Genomic DNA, 15,595 nt, shown 5'->3' on the forward strand with positions numbered 1-15,595 from the left:
AATAATAATGACCTGTACCTTGAGTGACCTTTTGTGACGTGTTCAACACAACAAAACTGAAATGAGCGAGTAAAAAAAAGGAATAATGAAAATGTACATAATATGGCATTCAGTGTGTGCTTTACAGAACAAAGAACAGGGTGAAAAGGAATACCAATTTAAAAATGGTGGCGTAAGAGAGAGAGGAAAACAGAACGAGAATGAGGATCAGCAAAATAATGGGCTGAAACATCTGGATGGATGGCAGTTAAATTAAAAGCAGGGAGGGCAGAGGAAGAGAGGGGCAGATTGACAAGTGGTAAGGAAAGTGCATATTAGAGATGACAAAAATTACAGTCCTTAAAGTCAATCATTCATTTGTTTGCATTGGCTTACAGAAAGTGGCTCCTCTGCCTGTTTATCCTCCTGTTTGGGGACGTCCAGCCGGTCTATGAAGCTCTGCAGCTCCTTCCTGAAGGCTTTCATCTGGGCGTTGATACGATACAGCAGCTCATGCTCTCTGATCCTGCGGAGCAGAGTGTGTTTGGACTTCAAATGGCACTTAAAATACTGTAGTTAAACAAGCAAAGGGTGAGTTGAATGGGGTAAAACTGTGACCGCCTAACCCATTTGATGTGTTTATACCTGCCACCTTCCTCGTCCTCATCCAGCCTGGCAAACAGCTCCCCGTTGGTGACGTACACCCGGGCCTCAGCGATGATAGTGCTGGTGTCAGTGATGAGCCTGTCGATGGTCCGGCCCAGCCTCTCCGCCTCGATGCGGATGTCTATCATCTGCTGCCGGTCCTTCAGGCTTCTGGATAAAAAACGGCTGTCTACAGGTGAGTAAAGGGAGCGTGTCGGCGTGAGGCAGCGGATGTTCCTCACCTCATCTGAGTCACTCTCCCCTCCGATAGGGCCCTCGCGCTTGCGGTGGGGCGGGAGGAGGCGGGGGGAGGAAGCCGAGGCCGAGGGGGTGTCGTCGTCCCGTCCCCCGTCGCTCTCAGCATCACTGTCTCGGGGGCTGCCGCGGATGCCCAGGTGGGACGCCAGGTCGTAGCGCTGCATGTTGGACAGCAGCACGCGGTTCTCATACTGGAGCTGCATGACTTTGCCACTCAGTTCATTGATCTGCAGACGAGCTGCTTTCAGCTCCTCCTGGAGGGCCTCCACTTTAGCGGGGTCAGCTCCTCCTGGGGTTGAAACAAGGCAACAATGAAAAGTGGAACACCTCTGCAAATGAGACTTTAATGTGCGGCTCCTGGAGGCTTTACGGAACCACATTTTTCATCAGATACAGATTTATTAAGCTGAAGCAGAACAGATATCTCTTAGTCTGCAGTGCAGTTGTTTTGTTATTGAAAGACACTGGGAAAAAGAAAAGAAAACAAACCTCCGGCATGTCTCGATCCAGCTTCATGGGATCCAGCCTTGTATTTCAGCTTATTGAGTTCACCTGTCACCTAAAGATGAAAACTGGATGTTATTCCCATGTGCATTAAGTGCTGAAAGTATGAATAGTTCAATCGTTTGAATTTCAGACAGACAGACCTATAAAAAGGCCTCAAAGACATTGATGATACCAATAATAGCACCAGATACAAAAGGAAAGAGGAGCCACTTATAAAGATTACTTCTTACATCTCTGAAACGAAAGCAGCACTGTGTTGCCTTCTGACATCAGAAAGCATACGTCATATATTATTTGCAGTCAGCTGATATTTTGATGGAGATATTTTAAATTTCACCATCTTTAACAAGGCCTCAAAGAGAAGCTGAACAAAGCAGATAGCAGCACCAGGCAGAGAAACTAAAGGGGAGTATTTCTATATCAGTATAATTTATGACGTAGCTATGGCATGGCAGTCATAGCGATAAATAGTGTTGTCCTTGTATCTTGCAGTAGCAGTACAGTGGACCTGTTGAGGAAAGTGGCCTTTCTACCTTTTTGTTCTCTTCTTCCACATCTGCTAAATTCCTGCGGAGAAGTTCTGCCTCGTCCTCCACCAGCTGAAGCTGCTGCCTCAGCTCCGACAGGGCCTCGCCCTGCTCCCTGCACTGCTGACCTCCAGCACCAGAGCCGTCCGCTCCTGCTGCCGCCAGACTGGGAGAGGAGAGACGCAGTGAGAGCTGTGAAATGCAGTTTACAGCCCGTCTTTTCTATTCTAGTCATCACAAATCTGATGATGAACGGATGCAGAGTACCTGTCCTCCCTCATGTCATCCAGTTCAGCCTTCAGCCCCCTGTTCTCCACCTCCAGCTCCACAATCTTCCTCCCCAAGATGTTCGCCTCCTCCTCCACCAGGCGTAAGCGGAGTTTCAGCTCCGATTCGCGGGTGGTGGGAGGCCCTCCAGCCTCACCTTTAGGCAGAGGGCTGTCCACGTCCCCGTAGAAGGAGCGGTACTTCTGCAGCTCCTGCTCCAGTCGGTCCTTCTCCTTGTCAATCTTCGCCATTTTTTTCCTCATCAGGATGGCTTCCTCCTTGATGAAGGCCAGCTGGCATTTCAAATCATCGTTTTCTTCCTGTGAAGACAGTTTGTTTGTTTGCCCATTACTTACAGCCTTCTGAGTTGTAAATTTATTTTCACAAAGTCAACATGAAAGGAAATTCGCTTTAATGTAGTTTTTCTCGTGTAAGTTAATTAGCTTGGTGGTGTTCTTTAAAAAGTCAACATTCCTGGAAACAGTTTCATTGCCTCTGAACATACTGTAGCTGTAGTGTTTTTCCTTAATGCTACTTTCACTCATTATAAACTCTCTGGGGCCTAGTTCTACATATTAAATTTAGCTTTAATTTGGAAATTACATTGCAAAACAACCTCATTATTAAAGATGTCCATTGAAATGTAGAACTTTAGAATCTAATTATGTGCATAAATGCTGACTCACCTCGATCGGGGTCTGTGGAGCCTTTCTCTCTGCTTTCTGTCCATCCTTACTTCCTTTTCTTTTCAGTGAGAGCTGCAGGGAAAACAGTGGTTACATCATCATCATCAGCTCGCTGTTTTCTTACTGAAGGCAGTGATATCATCTGGATTTATGGAACACTGAAGGCCCAGACAAGTAATGGAAAAACAGGGCTGTTTAAAGTCACCCTCAAGAACATTTCTGGTAAAATATTCAAAATCAAATCACTGTGCTCTCAGTGCGAGTGTGATTTTGTAGTCCTGAAGTAAAAACAGCCAACCCAAAAAGAACATTTGTTATTCATTTTATTGTGTTTATGAGTATGAATGAGTATCTCACCAGTCAAAGTCAACCTGAACACACAGACCCAGACAGCGGACACACTCTCATAAGCCCCTCACCTCTCTGGCTTTCTCCAGTTCATTCTGCAGGGCCTGCTTGGTGACCTCCACCTCTATCAGCTGCTGCCTCAGCTTCTCATTCTCCTCCTCTGTCTTCATCCTCTTCTCCTCCACATTCTCCAGCTCATGGTGCAGGCGCACAGACACATCCTTCGCCACCTGGGGGAGGGACCCAGACAGAAAGGAATAGAGTAATTCTTTATCTTGAATATGATATATGAATATAGGGTGATGCTCAACCCGTCAAAAAAAACTTACCTTCAGGTCTTGCTCCAGACTTCTGAGCAGCTCTCCATCCACCTGGCCACTTTCTGCGAACCGCAGCCTCTTCCTCTCGGCCTTCTTCAGGCGGTACTGAAGGATCCGACAGTTTTTGTTGGCTCTCTCCAGCTCCCTGCGCATGTCCTGTAGCTGGCAGGCGTCTTCCTCATAGAAGGTGTCCCGCATCTCGTCCATCTCTGCCCGCATCTCCTCGATTTCAGTCTACAGCACGGCGGAAACCATTACAATGCATCACAAGTTAATTACATTCAACCTGGGCCCACAAATGCAAATTAGCAGGGTCTTTTCACAGCACCTTTTTTAAAGCAAAGCGTGCAGCTACGTGCAGCTGTCATTATACAGCCTGCAAACGAATACAACAGGTGCACCATTGCGCACGCTCAAAATGATATATAGACAAAATGGTCAGGCTTATAATATCTAAAACATTTACCTTTAGATCCTCGTTTTCATCCTCCAGCTTCTCCATCTCTTCTTGCATTCTCTGGTCTGGCCGGGGAGCCGGCTGTGGACTGTCGGGCTCGGGGGACAGCTCCGGCTCTGAGGCCGGCGGTGATGCTGATTTCGTCTGCATCTTTGTCCCTTTCTTCCCCAGGCTCTTATTCAGATGAAACTGTATTAGCTCGGACTGCAAGCATCCCTCCTTCCAGAAACCCGGTCCGCAGCCCACGGTGCTTTTGGAGCTCTTCTTGCCGCCGCTCGTCGCCGCGGTGGCCTCCGCTCCTCTCGGGTTTTTGTTCCTCAGTTTGGGGGATTTGGATGCGCAGGGCTGGTCGGAGACGACGCGGTTCGGATCCGCTCTGGAGGGTGAGGATGCATCGGCGGCGAGTCGGGGGGTGTCCTCCGGTGTCTGGACGCCGCCTCTGTCTGCCGGCCTGCTCAGCGTCGGGCTTTCAGCACCGGCAGCCTGGACAGCAGCCGCGCCTCTGATGGCAGGAGCGCCTCCGGCCTGCCGCTCCCTGCCCGTGGAGACGGGAGAATGACCTCGGCTGCTTCTCACTCCCCCTCCCCCTCCTACTCCTCCTTGCCTTGACGTGATGGGCTTTGACGAGTTGCTGCCCTTCTGTACAGCTTTAGATCCACCGTCTTTGAGCCCGGCCGGAGACGACGACCGCTGCTGCTTCCGGCTGCTATTGTCTGGCTGCCGCGGCGAGTCGGCAGAGGATGGGTTCATCATGGTGTCAGAGGCTCAGCTCATCCTCAACAACATCCATCCCCGTCACCAGTATCCCTGCGGCTGGAAAACAATTGACTTTTCAGACCGAAAGGCTACAAAAGGATTCATAGTCTAGCCCTAATAGGGCTCAGTCAGAAAAGGTTATCCTCTACAGGTCGACCAATTAGGCTTACAAACTTGGACGAGTGTGGTTATTACAAAAAGCTTGAACAGGTACACCAGGACGCACCTTGCATTATAAATTAGCTTTTTTTTGTTGTTGTTTTTTTGCTTAAGCGAGGCTAATTAGGCTCGTGTCTGCAGAAAGAGCCCAGAGAGAGGTATACGTGACCACCAGCGATTATGCAGGCGGCCATTCAGCCCCTGTTTGATGAGATGTGTGTGAGATCAGCTGCAGACGGGTAATTAGACAATCATTTGCGTCATGTGCGCTGCCCAAAGGCCAACGGGCGTCAGAGAGAGAGAGAGAGAGAGAGAGAGAGAGAGAGAGAGAGAGAGAGCAAAGGGGAGGCAATGTCATTAGCTATTAAACCTGGAGCAGCAGCCACCCAATTAAACCGGTTTCACTTCAGTTGGCAGAAATAAGGTTCTGTGTGTCCTCGGATCTGATCCCCGATCGACCCAAAAAGAGACAAAGGATAGTCCGGCTTCTTGATACTAAACAAGCCACATCCAGCCTGACAAGAGCCGCTTCCTGTCAGCCATCATTTCACTCCTCATATCCAACATTAGCGATGACTCATTAATCAAATGGATGGAAGATGAACCATAAAAGTGTCCACAGTTGGAACAGTTTTGTCTCTTTGGTTTTAAAAGCATCAAACATCGATAGCCTCACACACACAGTCTCTCACTCAGAGCTGATTAAATCAATATCAAATAAGACTAAACAAGAGGGGGAAAGCAAAGCTCCGTTTATTGCCCAGGGTGTTTCCTACATGCAAACAACTGGGAGCAGCAACAGTAAATCAACCCACCTTGGAGGCCTGACAGTACAGAGCAGAATGTGTACCACAGTCAGACATTTGCCCTTCATACAGGTTACTGTTGTCACATTCACCCAAAACACGCCTGTGTGCACAAGAAACGGGGTTATCACGTGGAAATCCCGAGGCTCCAGTTGAATTTCTTACCTTTTCTTGTTGTTTTTTGTCGGATGCTGAAGGGTAGTGGTGATGGGGAGGCAAAAGGGATGCTGACTCGAGCGCCTCCCGACCACCGAGCAACCTGTTTCAATATTCATGGCATTACATCATCGCTGGGAGGGCCGGGGATGCGCGGAAGTGGAGCTGCACGCAGCAGGCTGCTCTCATTGGAAGAAGACAGACTCGCTCTCTCGCTGTCTGTCTCTCTGTCTGTCTCTCCGTCTCTCTCTCTGTCTCTCTCTCTCTCTCTCTCTCTCAACAGTGATTGGATGGAGCCACTTGGAACTGTACATCCACCCTGCATCCACTCATTTGAATTGACCTTGAGTATATGGATCTGACTTGACCATTAGACAGCTTGAAATTGTTTCAAGAGTATAACAGTGCACTTCTCTCCAGGAGGACAATATGGCTGAGACCTCAATGGACATTATTCAGCAGCTGTCATTGAACTAAGTACAGAATTTTTATCAGGAGGTCTGGCTTTCCAGCACATTGCGTGTCTCTTACAGCTTATTTTCTCAGTTTACAATAATGCAGGAGCTTACTGTACATTTCCCCCAAACATTGTCAAAACATACAGTGAAAACCTACAAATTAAGAGCGTCTGTAGTCTTGTTTGCTTATATTTTAACATTTATTTGAATTTGGTTCAGTGATCAGACTCATAACATCCATTCCTGACTTGGATTTCAGTGAAAAAGTTCAATCATGGGCGGTTTTATTTACAGCTCCAATGAGTGTTTGAAATGTGGTAGTCTCCATATTATTGTTTCTTGGCCATTCCCCTCCTTTCTTTCATCTCTCATCTCTCTCATAACCTAAAACTGAAGCGGTTGCACAACATTTTTCCACGAATCCCCAGGAATCATTTGTCAAACTATTTCGCATTTGGAGAGGGGAGAATAGACCTTACTTAATGTTGTCGGGGGATAAATAAGCATTTGGAGTTCTGCCCGCCATTCATTTCTCCCACAGTTTGACTGAATCCGTGCTGTCTGGAGATGGAAACGTGAAATTGGAGTGGATTTGGTTTGAAAACAGGTTCATGTGTGAGTTTTTCCAAAGGAAATGCTCACTGAAGACCGTATTCTGTTTGGAAACAGGCTCAACGGTCCTGAGTTCCTCATAAACTCAAGCCGTCTTCACATTGATTGAATTACATCACGGTGGGCCAGACCCACCTCACCAGTCATCTGGAGCTTTTAATTCTTGGACCTGTGCCGACAAGATAAAGCACGCACGCACACACACACGCACACACATCTGAAACAGCTCTGTTTAAAGATACACCACAAAGAGGCGGACTGGTGTTGCATGCATCTCCCCTGTGTGAGTAAAGTAACATGTTTTGCAGGAAGTGTCATGCATTGACTGGGATTGACAGCTAGGATTCGCTCTGCTCTGAAAGTTTTATGCATTGGATTTTAGCTTCTGTCAAGGCTTCAGTAAGCACAGCTCTTAGTCTCCTACTTTACCTCTGCACAATCCATTTGCTTCTGTCGCTGCAGGCTTTTACGATACTATATCGTGATCCATTCAGAAATAAGACTGCTCTCTGTTGTAGTCACAGTTTAATTGCCAGACAAGACGCTGCATGGCCAATCAGCCAGCTTTGGACAAGAATGATCCATTTTCTCTGAATAGGATAACAGATGTTTGGGGTCTTGCACTCCCTTTCACTGTGACACACACATACACACACACACACACACACACACACCACATCCCCCACCTACCATCTCATTCTGCCCCAGGACTGTTCAATCATTTGCTTGCATTAAAGTGACAGATGCCAGAGTTGTGGAGGCTGTGCCAGACAAGATTGCTGGTTCTTTGTCTCAAAGTAACACAAAAGAAAGTAATGTTTGGCTAAGAAGGGTCATTTCATGCACTGATCAGTTTCTTAAATGGTGAGGAAATGTTGAATCTTAACATACTGTGTCTCTTTAATAGCTTGTATATTTTACATGTAATGAAGCAGTTTGAAAACATATCTACAGTATATTCCAGTATGGATTGATACAATACTGGAATATATAAATTTAATTGAATCACCTCTTCTTGTATTATTTGACAAAATACTGGAATTTATACCCTTAATAGACTGATTTCTGTACTATCCCTGAAACAAATTGCCTGTCTGTATCTCATCCCACTAGAATGTTGTAAAAGACTTGATATGAGACTAAATGACTTGTTAAGCTGGATATTTTCCTGCAGTGATAATGAGGCAGCTCACTCAACAACAATCCCTGCCAATGTTGTCACAATTTCTTTTTTATGTGTCCATCTTCTTGAGTAGTAAATATTCTTTCACTTCCCAGTCGTTAATCCCACATCCCACACCATTTACTGGTGAGAGTGCAAGAGAGAGAGAGAGAGAGAGAGACCCTGATGAACATCTCGCTAAAAATATCACCCTCATTCATTTCTCACTCCCAGGTTTCCCTCTCATTCTCACTCTCTCTATTATTCACAAACACTCTTCTCTTAGCCCTGATCTTCACAGTAACATCATGTGTGGACGGGGATCCCAGGTGGTGCACTTGTCACTGTTTATACGTAGCCAGGTAAAATCTGCAGTGTCATGTTGTAGTTTTTGCACTGGGTTTAAATTTTTAAACCCAGTGCTGCAATGTATAGTTATTGTTGTTTTTAAATGGCTCCACATTAATCCTTTCCACATGAAGTTTAATACATTAACATGACTGCCAGAACTGTGATAAAGTGGACTGGCAGCCTTAACAGGCCTCCACACGGTGTTTTACACAGAAATGATTGAATTCTGCCTGAAAATGCAGCGTAAACAAATCAGTTATTCAAGAACAGCAGGGAGAAAACAATAAAAATCAAATACAGACATTTCCATTGCTGCATTATTCATTACTCATTGACATGGATGAGGTAATGAAACAAGGTTTTATGCTTTAAGCCTTTATTCTGACAGGTAACCAGTGGGGGGCTTTGTGAAGATAGTGCCTCTTTGGTGCAATACGTTTCTCCCACAGGGCATAAAAAACATGCCTCTGCTCTCAGCTGTGGTGCTCCAGATATCAACTGAGCTCCTGACAGGCAGGAAAACTGTTACTTTGCTGTGAAATCCACATGGGACTTTACTGAAGGAGGCTGTTCTGCACAGATACAGACACACATTCAAACTGACACACATAAATGCTGATGTAGTCGTCTGAATCCTGTCTGTACAGTATGCCAGTCTGCTACACACACACACACACACACACACACACACACACACACACACAGCATATATGCAGATACACTTTCTGCTTTATATTTAGTGCTTATGCTCTGTTTGTGTCATGTGTGGAGATGTAGAAAAGAGTGAGGTCATTTTGTTTTTATTCAACATCAATATTTAAGTATTAGACTGACTGGCGTAGAATTGACAAGCCTCACATTAATGAGATTACACTAATGAGGCCTAAAACCAACAGACACAATAATACATGAAGTGGCCTACTGTACTTCCGCGAAGGCTGAGGATGCTAAACAAGCCTAATCTGCCATTGTGTCCATTATAAGAGCTGTGAGATGGCTCGAAATGTGTAGTGGCTTTAAAGACACACTGCAGAGCAGCAGTTGGGAGCGTGTGGAGCCCCTCATCCAAGGGGAAGGTTGCTGATGAGGATTTCTGTTACCGAGTTGTGAAATTATTGCTCTGAGTTGAAGAATAACACAAACCTCATCCATGTAATACCCCTCTGCTGGTGGAGGCCTCCCACTCATAAACTCTGCAGGAGGCGGGGCCGGTGGTGGGGGGTTGTTTCTCAATCCTCTCTACCTATTGCACAAGCACACACACGCACACACACACACAAGTGAAACATCCACTCACTAATCGACCCACTCACACACACGCACTAAAACAATGTTTAATACTTTATTGCGCTGGCGCTGTTTCCCACATACACCCAGCTGATTCAAAAAGAAGCAGGAGGAGGGGATGCAGTGGGTGGGGGTGGGAGGTCTTTGGGAGTATGAGGGGGCAGACAGCTGCTGTGTACAGTTACCATGGAAACCTTTGTCTAACTGGAGAATTCAACAGAGATGAGCAGTGTTATAAATTCAGTTTTAAGAGGTTTTTCTCTTTTTGTCTACCAAACATGTTTGGTATGTGACATAAGACATGAGATTTGCCTTTAGCACAGTTTTTTTTTTAAGTATATCAGACAAGCAGCATATGGCTCAGAACATGGCAGACATAACCCCACCTTATGCTGCCACACCTCTCCAGATTTTCACGCTTATTTGTTATAAATGTGGATTGTTGAAGGGGTACCGGACATTTGAAATGACTTCAAAAAATGTAAAGTTGACTGTTTAAACTGGCAAACAGACGGCAAAGAGAAGGTGACGCTGCACTACAGCACTACAACAGAAATGTTACATCAAGATTTCCTTCATTTCTGAAAGGTTTGGGAACGCCAGTGACAATTTCACAAATTAAACTCTATTTGTTTGTTGTATTTTGGCTTCAACTGTGGTGGAGGAGGTATTCAATTCATTGCCAAGTAAAAGTATTAATACCGGCATGTAAAAAAAAAATTCAAAATCTGTGTTTTTGTTTGCTATAATTATTGCATATAATAATAATAATAATATTGCATATATATAATTTTCTATCTCAAATGTGATGGGAGTAAAGTACAAAGCAGCAGAAAGCAAATACTTGAGTAAGATTCAAGTATCTTAAAACATGTTCTTAAGTACAGCACTTGAATAAATGTAATTAGTTGCTTTCTAACACTGGGTTTCAATCCATTTTATAGATCACGATGCATTGGTGTGTGAAGGCTACTTCATACACCAAACACCAAACTGATAACCAGGAACTAAAGTTTCTAATTCTCTTAATATCATAACACTTGATGAAGTTCTTTAAGTTGAGGTGAAGTCATTTCCATGATTACTGTAGATGGTTCACAGTGTGGTGAGTATACTGACCACACTGTAGAGGAGCTGGGATGCTAATTTACTGTAATGTAACAATACTGCCCTCTAGTGGTGGAAACCTACTCTGCACATGTGATACCAACAATGTGCTTTGACAACAGCTAAACCACTCAAGTCATTAATGTCAAAACATGATCCACACAGAATGCAAGATCATTTATATCCTAGCTAAAAACCCATGTTAATTACTACATTATGAAGAAGACAGTTAAATGAAGTGGCAAAACATTTGTAGAGGCATTCAGTTTAATTCAAATTGAATAGAGTTCAAAGTTATGATACTTAAAAAAACAAACAAACACACACACACACAGAAGCAATGTGGACGTATAACTGTCCAAGCTAACAAGCTGGGAACATTCCCAAATGCGCAGTGTACAAAATATCACAATGTAATATGTACAACACAAAAAGAACACAAATACACAGACAAGCACACTCAGCTAGAAGGAAGTTGGTATTTACATGAAAATAAATAGCGAGAACCAATAAATAACACCAATTGTGTGGCTGATGGATGACATAAAGCTGGATAAGCTGATATAGAGCCGAGCACTGATTTATACTCTACACACTACAGGCAGAGCAGAGTTATTCTTCATAGTGATATAAGATACACAGTCACTATAGAGGTTCACCAGCTCTTTTTGTATATAAATCATAATCTTTATCTTTTTAAATCCAATTTTTCCCCCTGATAAATTTACATTCAAGCCAGGTCAGGACACGGATTAAGCCTGAAAACTTCGACACAAAAAGATATTTGATTGAATATGGGAAGAAAATGGCGCTTCAGGCAGGCTTAGTTCGCTTGATAAAAACTGGCTGTCGGCTGGCTCTGAATTCTCTGTAAATACAAAGGGAACCCAGAACACCGCCGCTTCTTTGTTCGGCACACAACATTTTCACCAGCGTGTAAGACAAAGGACGACATCAGAGAGGATATAATATAAAAAGACAGGTAAACATCTGCAAAGACGAAACTCCACCAGCTTCTCTGTCAAAACGGGGAACACTGAGATCATCATCAGATCCATCATTTCTCTGGATGACATTTGTTACATTTCATTGCATTACATACAAGTAGGGATATATAAAACCTGCTATGCTTGTATACAGAAATAGAACATTTTAACCTTCAGTGAGCTACAGTTGATGATTATTCCAGCATAAAGCAATGATGGAACAATCCCACCCGGGTCTCAAAGGGCTAGAAATCTATTTCTTCTATTTCTATGTACCGCTTACCTCTGGATATTGATTTATTCTCCTTCTTTAGAATGTAACTGTGCACTAATGAAGTGAGTGAAAGCTCGAAAGTGAGCGGCAGCTGAGTCCACAACTTGAAATAAATAAGAACAAATAAGACGACTCCATGTTCTCAGATAAGTGGGTAACTGCAGAGGTGTCGATTCAGTAAGACAAGAACTGTAAACTTAAGTCTGTCACGCAACATCGATAATAACTTGAATAAGATGAGGGAAAAAAAAGACGTGATACTGTACATTATCGTCAGTTCTATATCTGTAGAGGTGAACAACAAAACATGATAAACTGACGTGTTTGTGCGTGTTATGATGTGTATTCCTGTCTCAATACAGCCGTGATCGCTAATAACAGTGGTATATTAAGTTTTTCAAGCAGCTCAGGCGCATTTAATGTAGCTTTCCCAGCATGCCAAAGGGGCCTGGTAAACTCTGTTTCCTTTTCAGGCTCAGTTTTTTCGTTACTGAAAGTCACCTTTTAAACCAGATTGACAGCACTTGGCACCGCAATAAAGAGAAGGAATACTAAGATCTATCCTGGACCATTCACTACTGTATTTTTGGGTTATTTGTGTTGATGGTCAACTTATGCAAGACCTTTGACACCTCTCACACAACAGAACGATCCTCTCTCAACACAAGCCTGTCTCATATTTTATCTACAACAACTCACATCATGGCTTAATTAAACACCTTAAAGCATCCATCTGTCTAAATCTTCGTCAAATTAAGTCTTTCAAAGCAAGGCCCTACCTCACCTCCACCTCTCTCTCTCCCTTTCCTCTAATCTCTTTTAGCCCTTCCTTTCCTCTTTCTCCTGCCAGAGTTCTCCTGGGGCTTCTCCTCTTTGCTCCCCGTCACCGCCGCCCCGTTGGCGGCCTTGCTGAGGCCGTTCAGGCTGCCGTTAGAGAGGGCCTTGCCCGCTTTGGAGGAGGAGGAGGAGGAGGCGTCGCGCCTGGGCTGCTGGCGGCGGTAGGTCTGGTAGTAGAAGTTGCCGAAGAGGATGATGAAGGTGATGGCGTAGCAGATGAGGGAGTAGTGCATCCAGTGGGGGAAGTCGCAGTTGACGTAGAGGGACAGGGCTGTGTGGCCGATGGTGACGTGGAACTGGATCTGAGAGGCGAAGAGAGAAACAAAATGCATCATTGATTCACACCTTTTCAAAACAGCTGAGATTTATTATTTCAGTGTGAGATTAATCTTCCAAAAAGTGTTCAATGAATACTTTTATTGAAACTAGCCACAAAGTAAGGTGATATCTTACCATCTGGATGATGGTCAAGTACTTCTTCCACCACAGGTACTTTTGGATCTTGGGCCCACAGGAGGCCAGGCCATAGTACAGGTACATCAAGACGTGGATTGCTGCGTTCATGTGCGCACCAAAGAATGCTGCAAATAAAAGAAAATTAAATAAATTACTTGTAGGGTTCAAATACAATTTTGTTCCTTTGTGCTTTGATTCCTACAAACCCTTAAACCCACAAATTGTGAATACTTTAGCATATTATCGGAAAAACTTTCCAGCTCCATTAACGCAAAGAGATTAATAATAATAAGTAATAATAAGTCTACTGTTACATGAGATACTCACACTGTCCTCCTGCCACCCATTTGATGCCGATCCACCAGAGCGTGAACATGGTGCAGTGGTGGTAGACGTGCAGGAAGGTGACCTGGTTGAATTTTTTCCTCAGGATGAAAAACACTGTGTCCAGATACTCGATGCCCTTAGAGACGAAATACCACCACAGCGCTCCTGCCACCTGTCTCAGACATGAACATGAGAAATGGGTTGAAGGGAGAAGGAATGCAAACAAACACAGGCAGAAAGCAGCAGCAGGTCTTTTTGTTGGTCCTCTAATACTTTTCTAGTCTATTCTATTCTACACCTCTATCCCAAGGGTCACCTGAGACCGACTTGACTGTGTCACATGTGTGACTACGTCATGGAGCAGCAGGACGGAGGGTGAAACTGAACGCCGTCCACGATCCTTCTTCCAACCCATACTTTCTCTGATAACAGGAGGAGGGTGCAAATGAATGGAAGCTGATCATGTTTCTAAAACCACTGAGACTGAAGCTGCACTGGCTGGTTTCTTAACCATTTGGGTACAACAGAGCACTACAGTCATGAAAGATGCACACTGCACACACTTAGACCCTATGAAAGAAAGTTACATAGCTACATAGCTTCAATCTGTTGTGGTAAATGTTCCATTTTTCCTTATTACAAGTGTGTGTGTGTGTGTGTTCATGTTTCTTGATGTGTGGGCCTCCTTCAACACTCACCCTGACTTCATTGGGGTCGTCTGAATAGTCCACCGGTTGGCAAATGTAACTGTAGCTCGCCGCCCGCGCCGCCATAAACAACTGAAAAAACAAGTGAACATCTCTATTAAGTCACTGAAAGTAAATGGACAGAGGCAGAAGCACACAGTGAGAGTGACCGAGAGATGAAAGAAAGCTGGATATACTGTAACGAGGTTAGTCTAAACCCAAAACTGCTACTGCTCTGTTCTCATCTGGATGGATAGTTATGCTTTGGAGAAAGACTTCCACTGATTCAACTTACTCCCTACTCCTTTTCCACACACGCAGGACAACATAGGAACATCTGTCAATAACTTACTTCTTTAAAGATGAAGAAGTTGAGGAAGACCATGCTGAAGTTGTAAACAATGAGGGTTTTGCGGAGCTGGAAGGGCTCTCTGTTCTTCATGTATTTGGGCCCCAGCCAGAGGAACAGCAGGTAGGAGGTGCTGATGGCCAGCGTGGGCAGCGGGTTGTCCATCAGAGGCCATTTCTCCACTCGCTTGTCTGTGGGACAGATGTTCTCAGAGCATTACATAACTATTCTTAATGTTGGCAGTGTGGGTTCACTGCCCGTTTATTTAAAGGAGAGAGCAGGTCAAAACTGCTGAGTGCAGATGCCAGGTGATCTGTCTGGAGGTCAGCTCGGTGTAGACGCCTTCGTTTAACGGTTGTTCCATATAGTGTATGTAAGTGTGTAATTTAATTCTCTTGTGAAGTAAAGATACCGTATCATTCATCACATCACATCGGTTTACATCTACTGATGCCAGTTTACATGGCGTACACAAGGGCAGACTCAAGAAAATTGGCAAGCATTATAATTTAGTCACTTTAAAAACACAATTTCTCTGTCTCAATAAAAAAAAAGATTTCGTACACTGACTCTGAGACATGACAAAAATACAAGATCATCACCTGCAATCGTTAGGGTCCATTTGTAGAACTCTATGGTGTCATTAATTAAATGTGTGACGATCTCCATGGCCGTGGCCGATGACCTGGAATGAAAGAGACAGGCGTGAGGATGGGGGCCTCTGAAGGTGCAGCTTTTAGTACATAGATCTGGATCCAATGAGTAAGAGTGGTGTCATCTTCCAGGAGATCAGTAATCACACCACCCTAGCCTTATTTTAAAACTGGAACAC

The 15,595-nt window shown here is 44.4% G+C and overlaps 2 protein-coding genes across 3 annotated transcripts; both read right to left on the minus strand.

The window, feature by feature from the left end:
- Window positions 1–121: 121 nt before the first annotated feature.
- On the minus strand, window positions 122–4,747 carry LOC121610497 (protein SOGA3). Its single transcript, XM_041942639.1, has 10 exons — window positions 4,004–4,747; window positions 3,547–3,771; window positions 3,289–3,447; window positions 2,870–2,941; window positions 2,184–2,503; window positions 1,923–2,082; window positions 1,372–1,441; window positions 625–1,171; window positions 376–505; window positions 122–232 (listed from the first exon to the last, which is right to left on the minus strand). Exons 1-10 carry the CDS (start codon window positions 4,745–4,747, stop codon window positions 122–124), a joined length of 2,538 nt encoding a protein of 845 aa, XP_041798573.1.
- Window positions 4,748–12,917: 8,170 nt separating this feature from the next.
- elovl4a (ELOVL fatty acid elongase 4a) lies at window positions 12,918–15,432 on the minus strand. Of its 2 annotated transcripts, XM_041941552.1 has the most exons (7): window positions 15,366–15,432; window positions 14,767–14,954; window positions 14,427–14,507; window positions 13,729–13,900; window positions 13,399–13,526; window positions 13,011–13,247; window positions 12,918–12,974 (listed from the first exon to the last, which is right to left on the minus strand). In XM_041941552.1, exons 1-7 carry the CDS (start codon window positions 15,430–15,432, stop codon window positions 12,918–12,920), a joined length of 930 nt encoding a protein of 309 aa, XP_041797486.1. The 2 variants fall into 2 exon arrangements, with proteins under 2 accessions (XP_041797486.1, XP_041797485.1); XM_041941551.1 differs by having other exon boundaries at window positions 12,918–13,247.
- Window positions 15,433–15,595: the final 163 nt, after the last annotated feature.

Source organism: Chelmon rostratus, chromosome 8 (assembly GCF_017976325.1).
Source record: "Chelmon rostratus isolate fCheRos1 chromosome 8, fCheRos1.pri, whole genome shotgun sequence".
In the NCBI taxonomy this organism is placed as follows: domain Eukaryota; kingdom Metazoa; phylum Chordata; class Actinopteri; order Chaetodontiformes; family Chaetodontidae; genus Chelmon; species Chelmon rostratus.

Coding starts and splice junctions, on each gene's coding strand:
- LOC121610497 (XM_041942639.1), bottom strand. CDS start 4,747: ATGATGAACCCATCCTCTGCCGACTCGCCGCGGCAGCCAGACAATAGC. Junction 1,442..1,922: donor TGGAAGAAGAGAACAAAAAG/GTAGAAAGGCCA, acceptor TTTCATCTTTAG/GTGACAGGTGAACTCAATAA. Junction 233..375: donor AGGCAGAGGAGCCACTTTCT/GTAAGCCAATGC, acceptor CCATCCATCCAG/ATGTTTCAGCCCATTATTTT.
- elovl4a (XM_041941551.1), bottom strand. CDS start 15,432: ATGGAGATCGTCACACATTTAATTAATGACACCATAGAGTTCTACAAA. Junction 14,508..14,766: donor ACTTCTTCATCTTTAAAGAA/GTAAGTTATTGA, acceptor TTGTTTTTTCAG/TTGTTTATGGCGGCGCGGGC. Junction 13,248..13,398: donor ACTTGACCATCATCCAGATG/GTAAGATATCAC, acceptor TTCGCCTCTCAG/ATCCAGTTCCACGTCACCAT.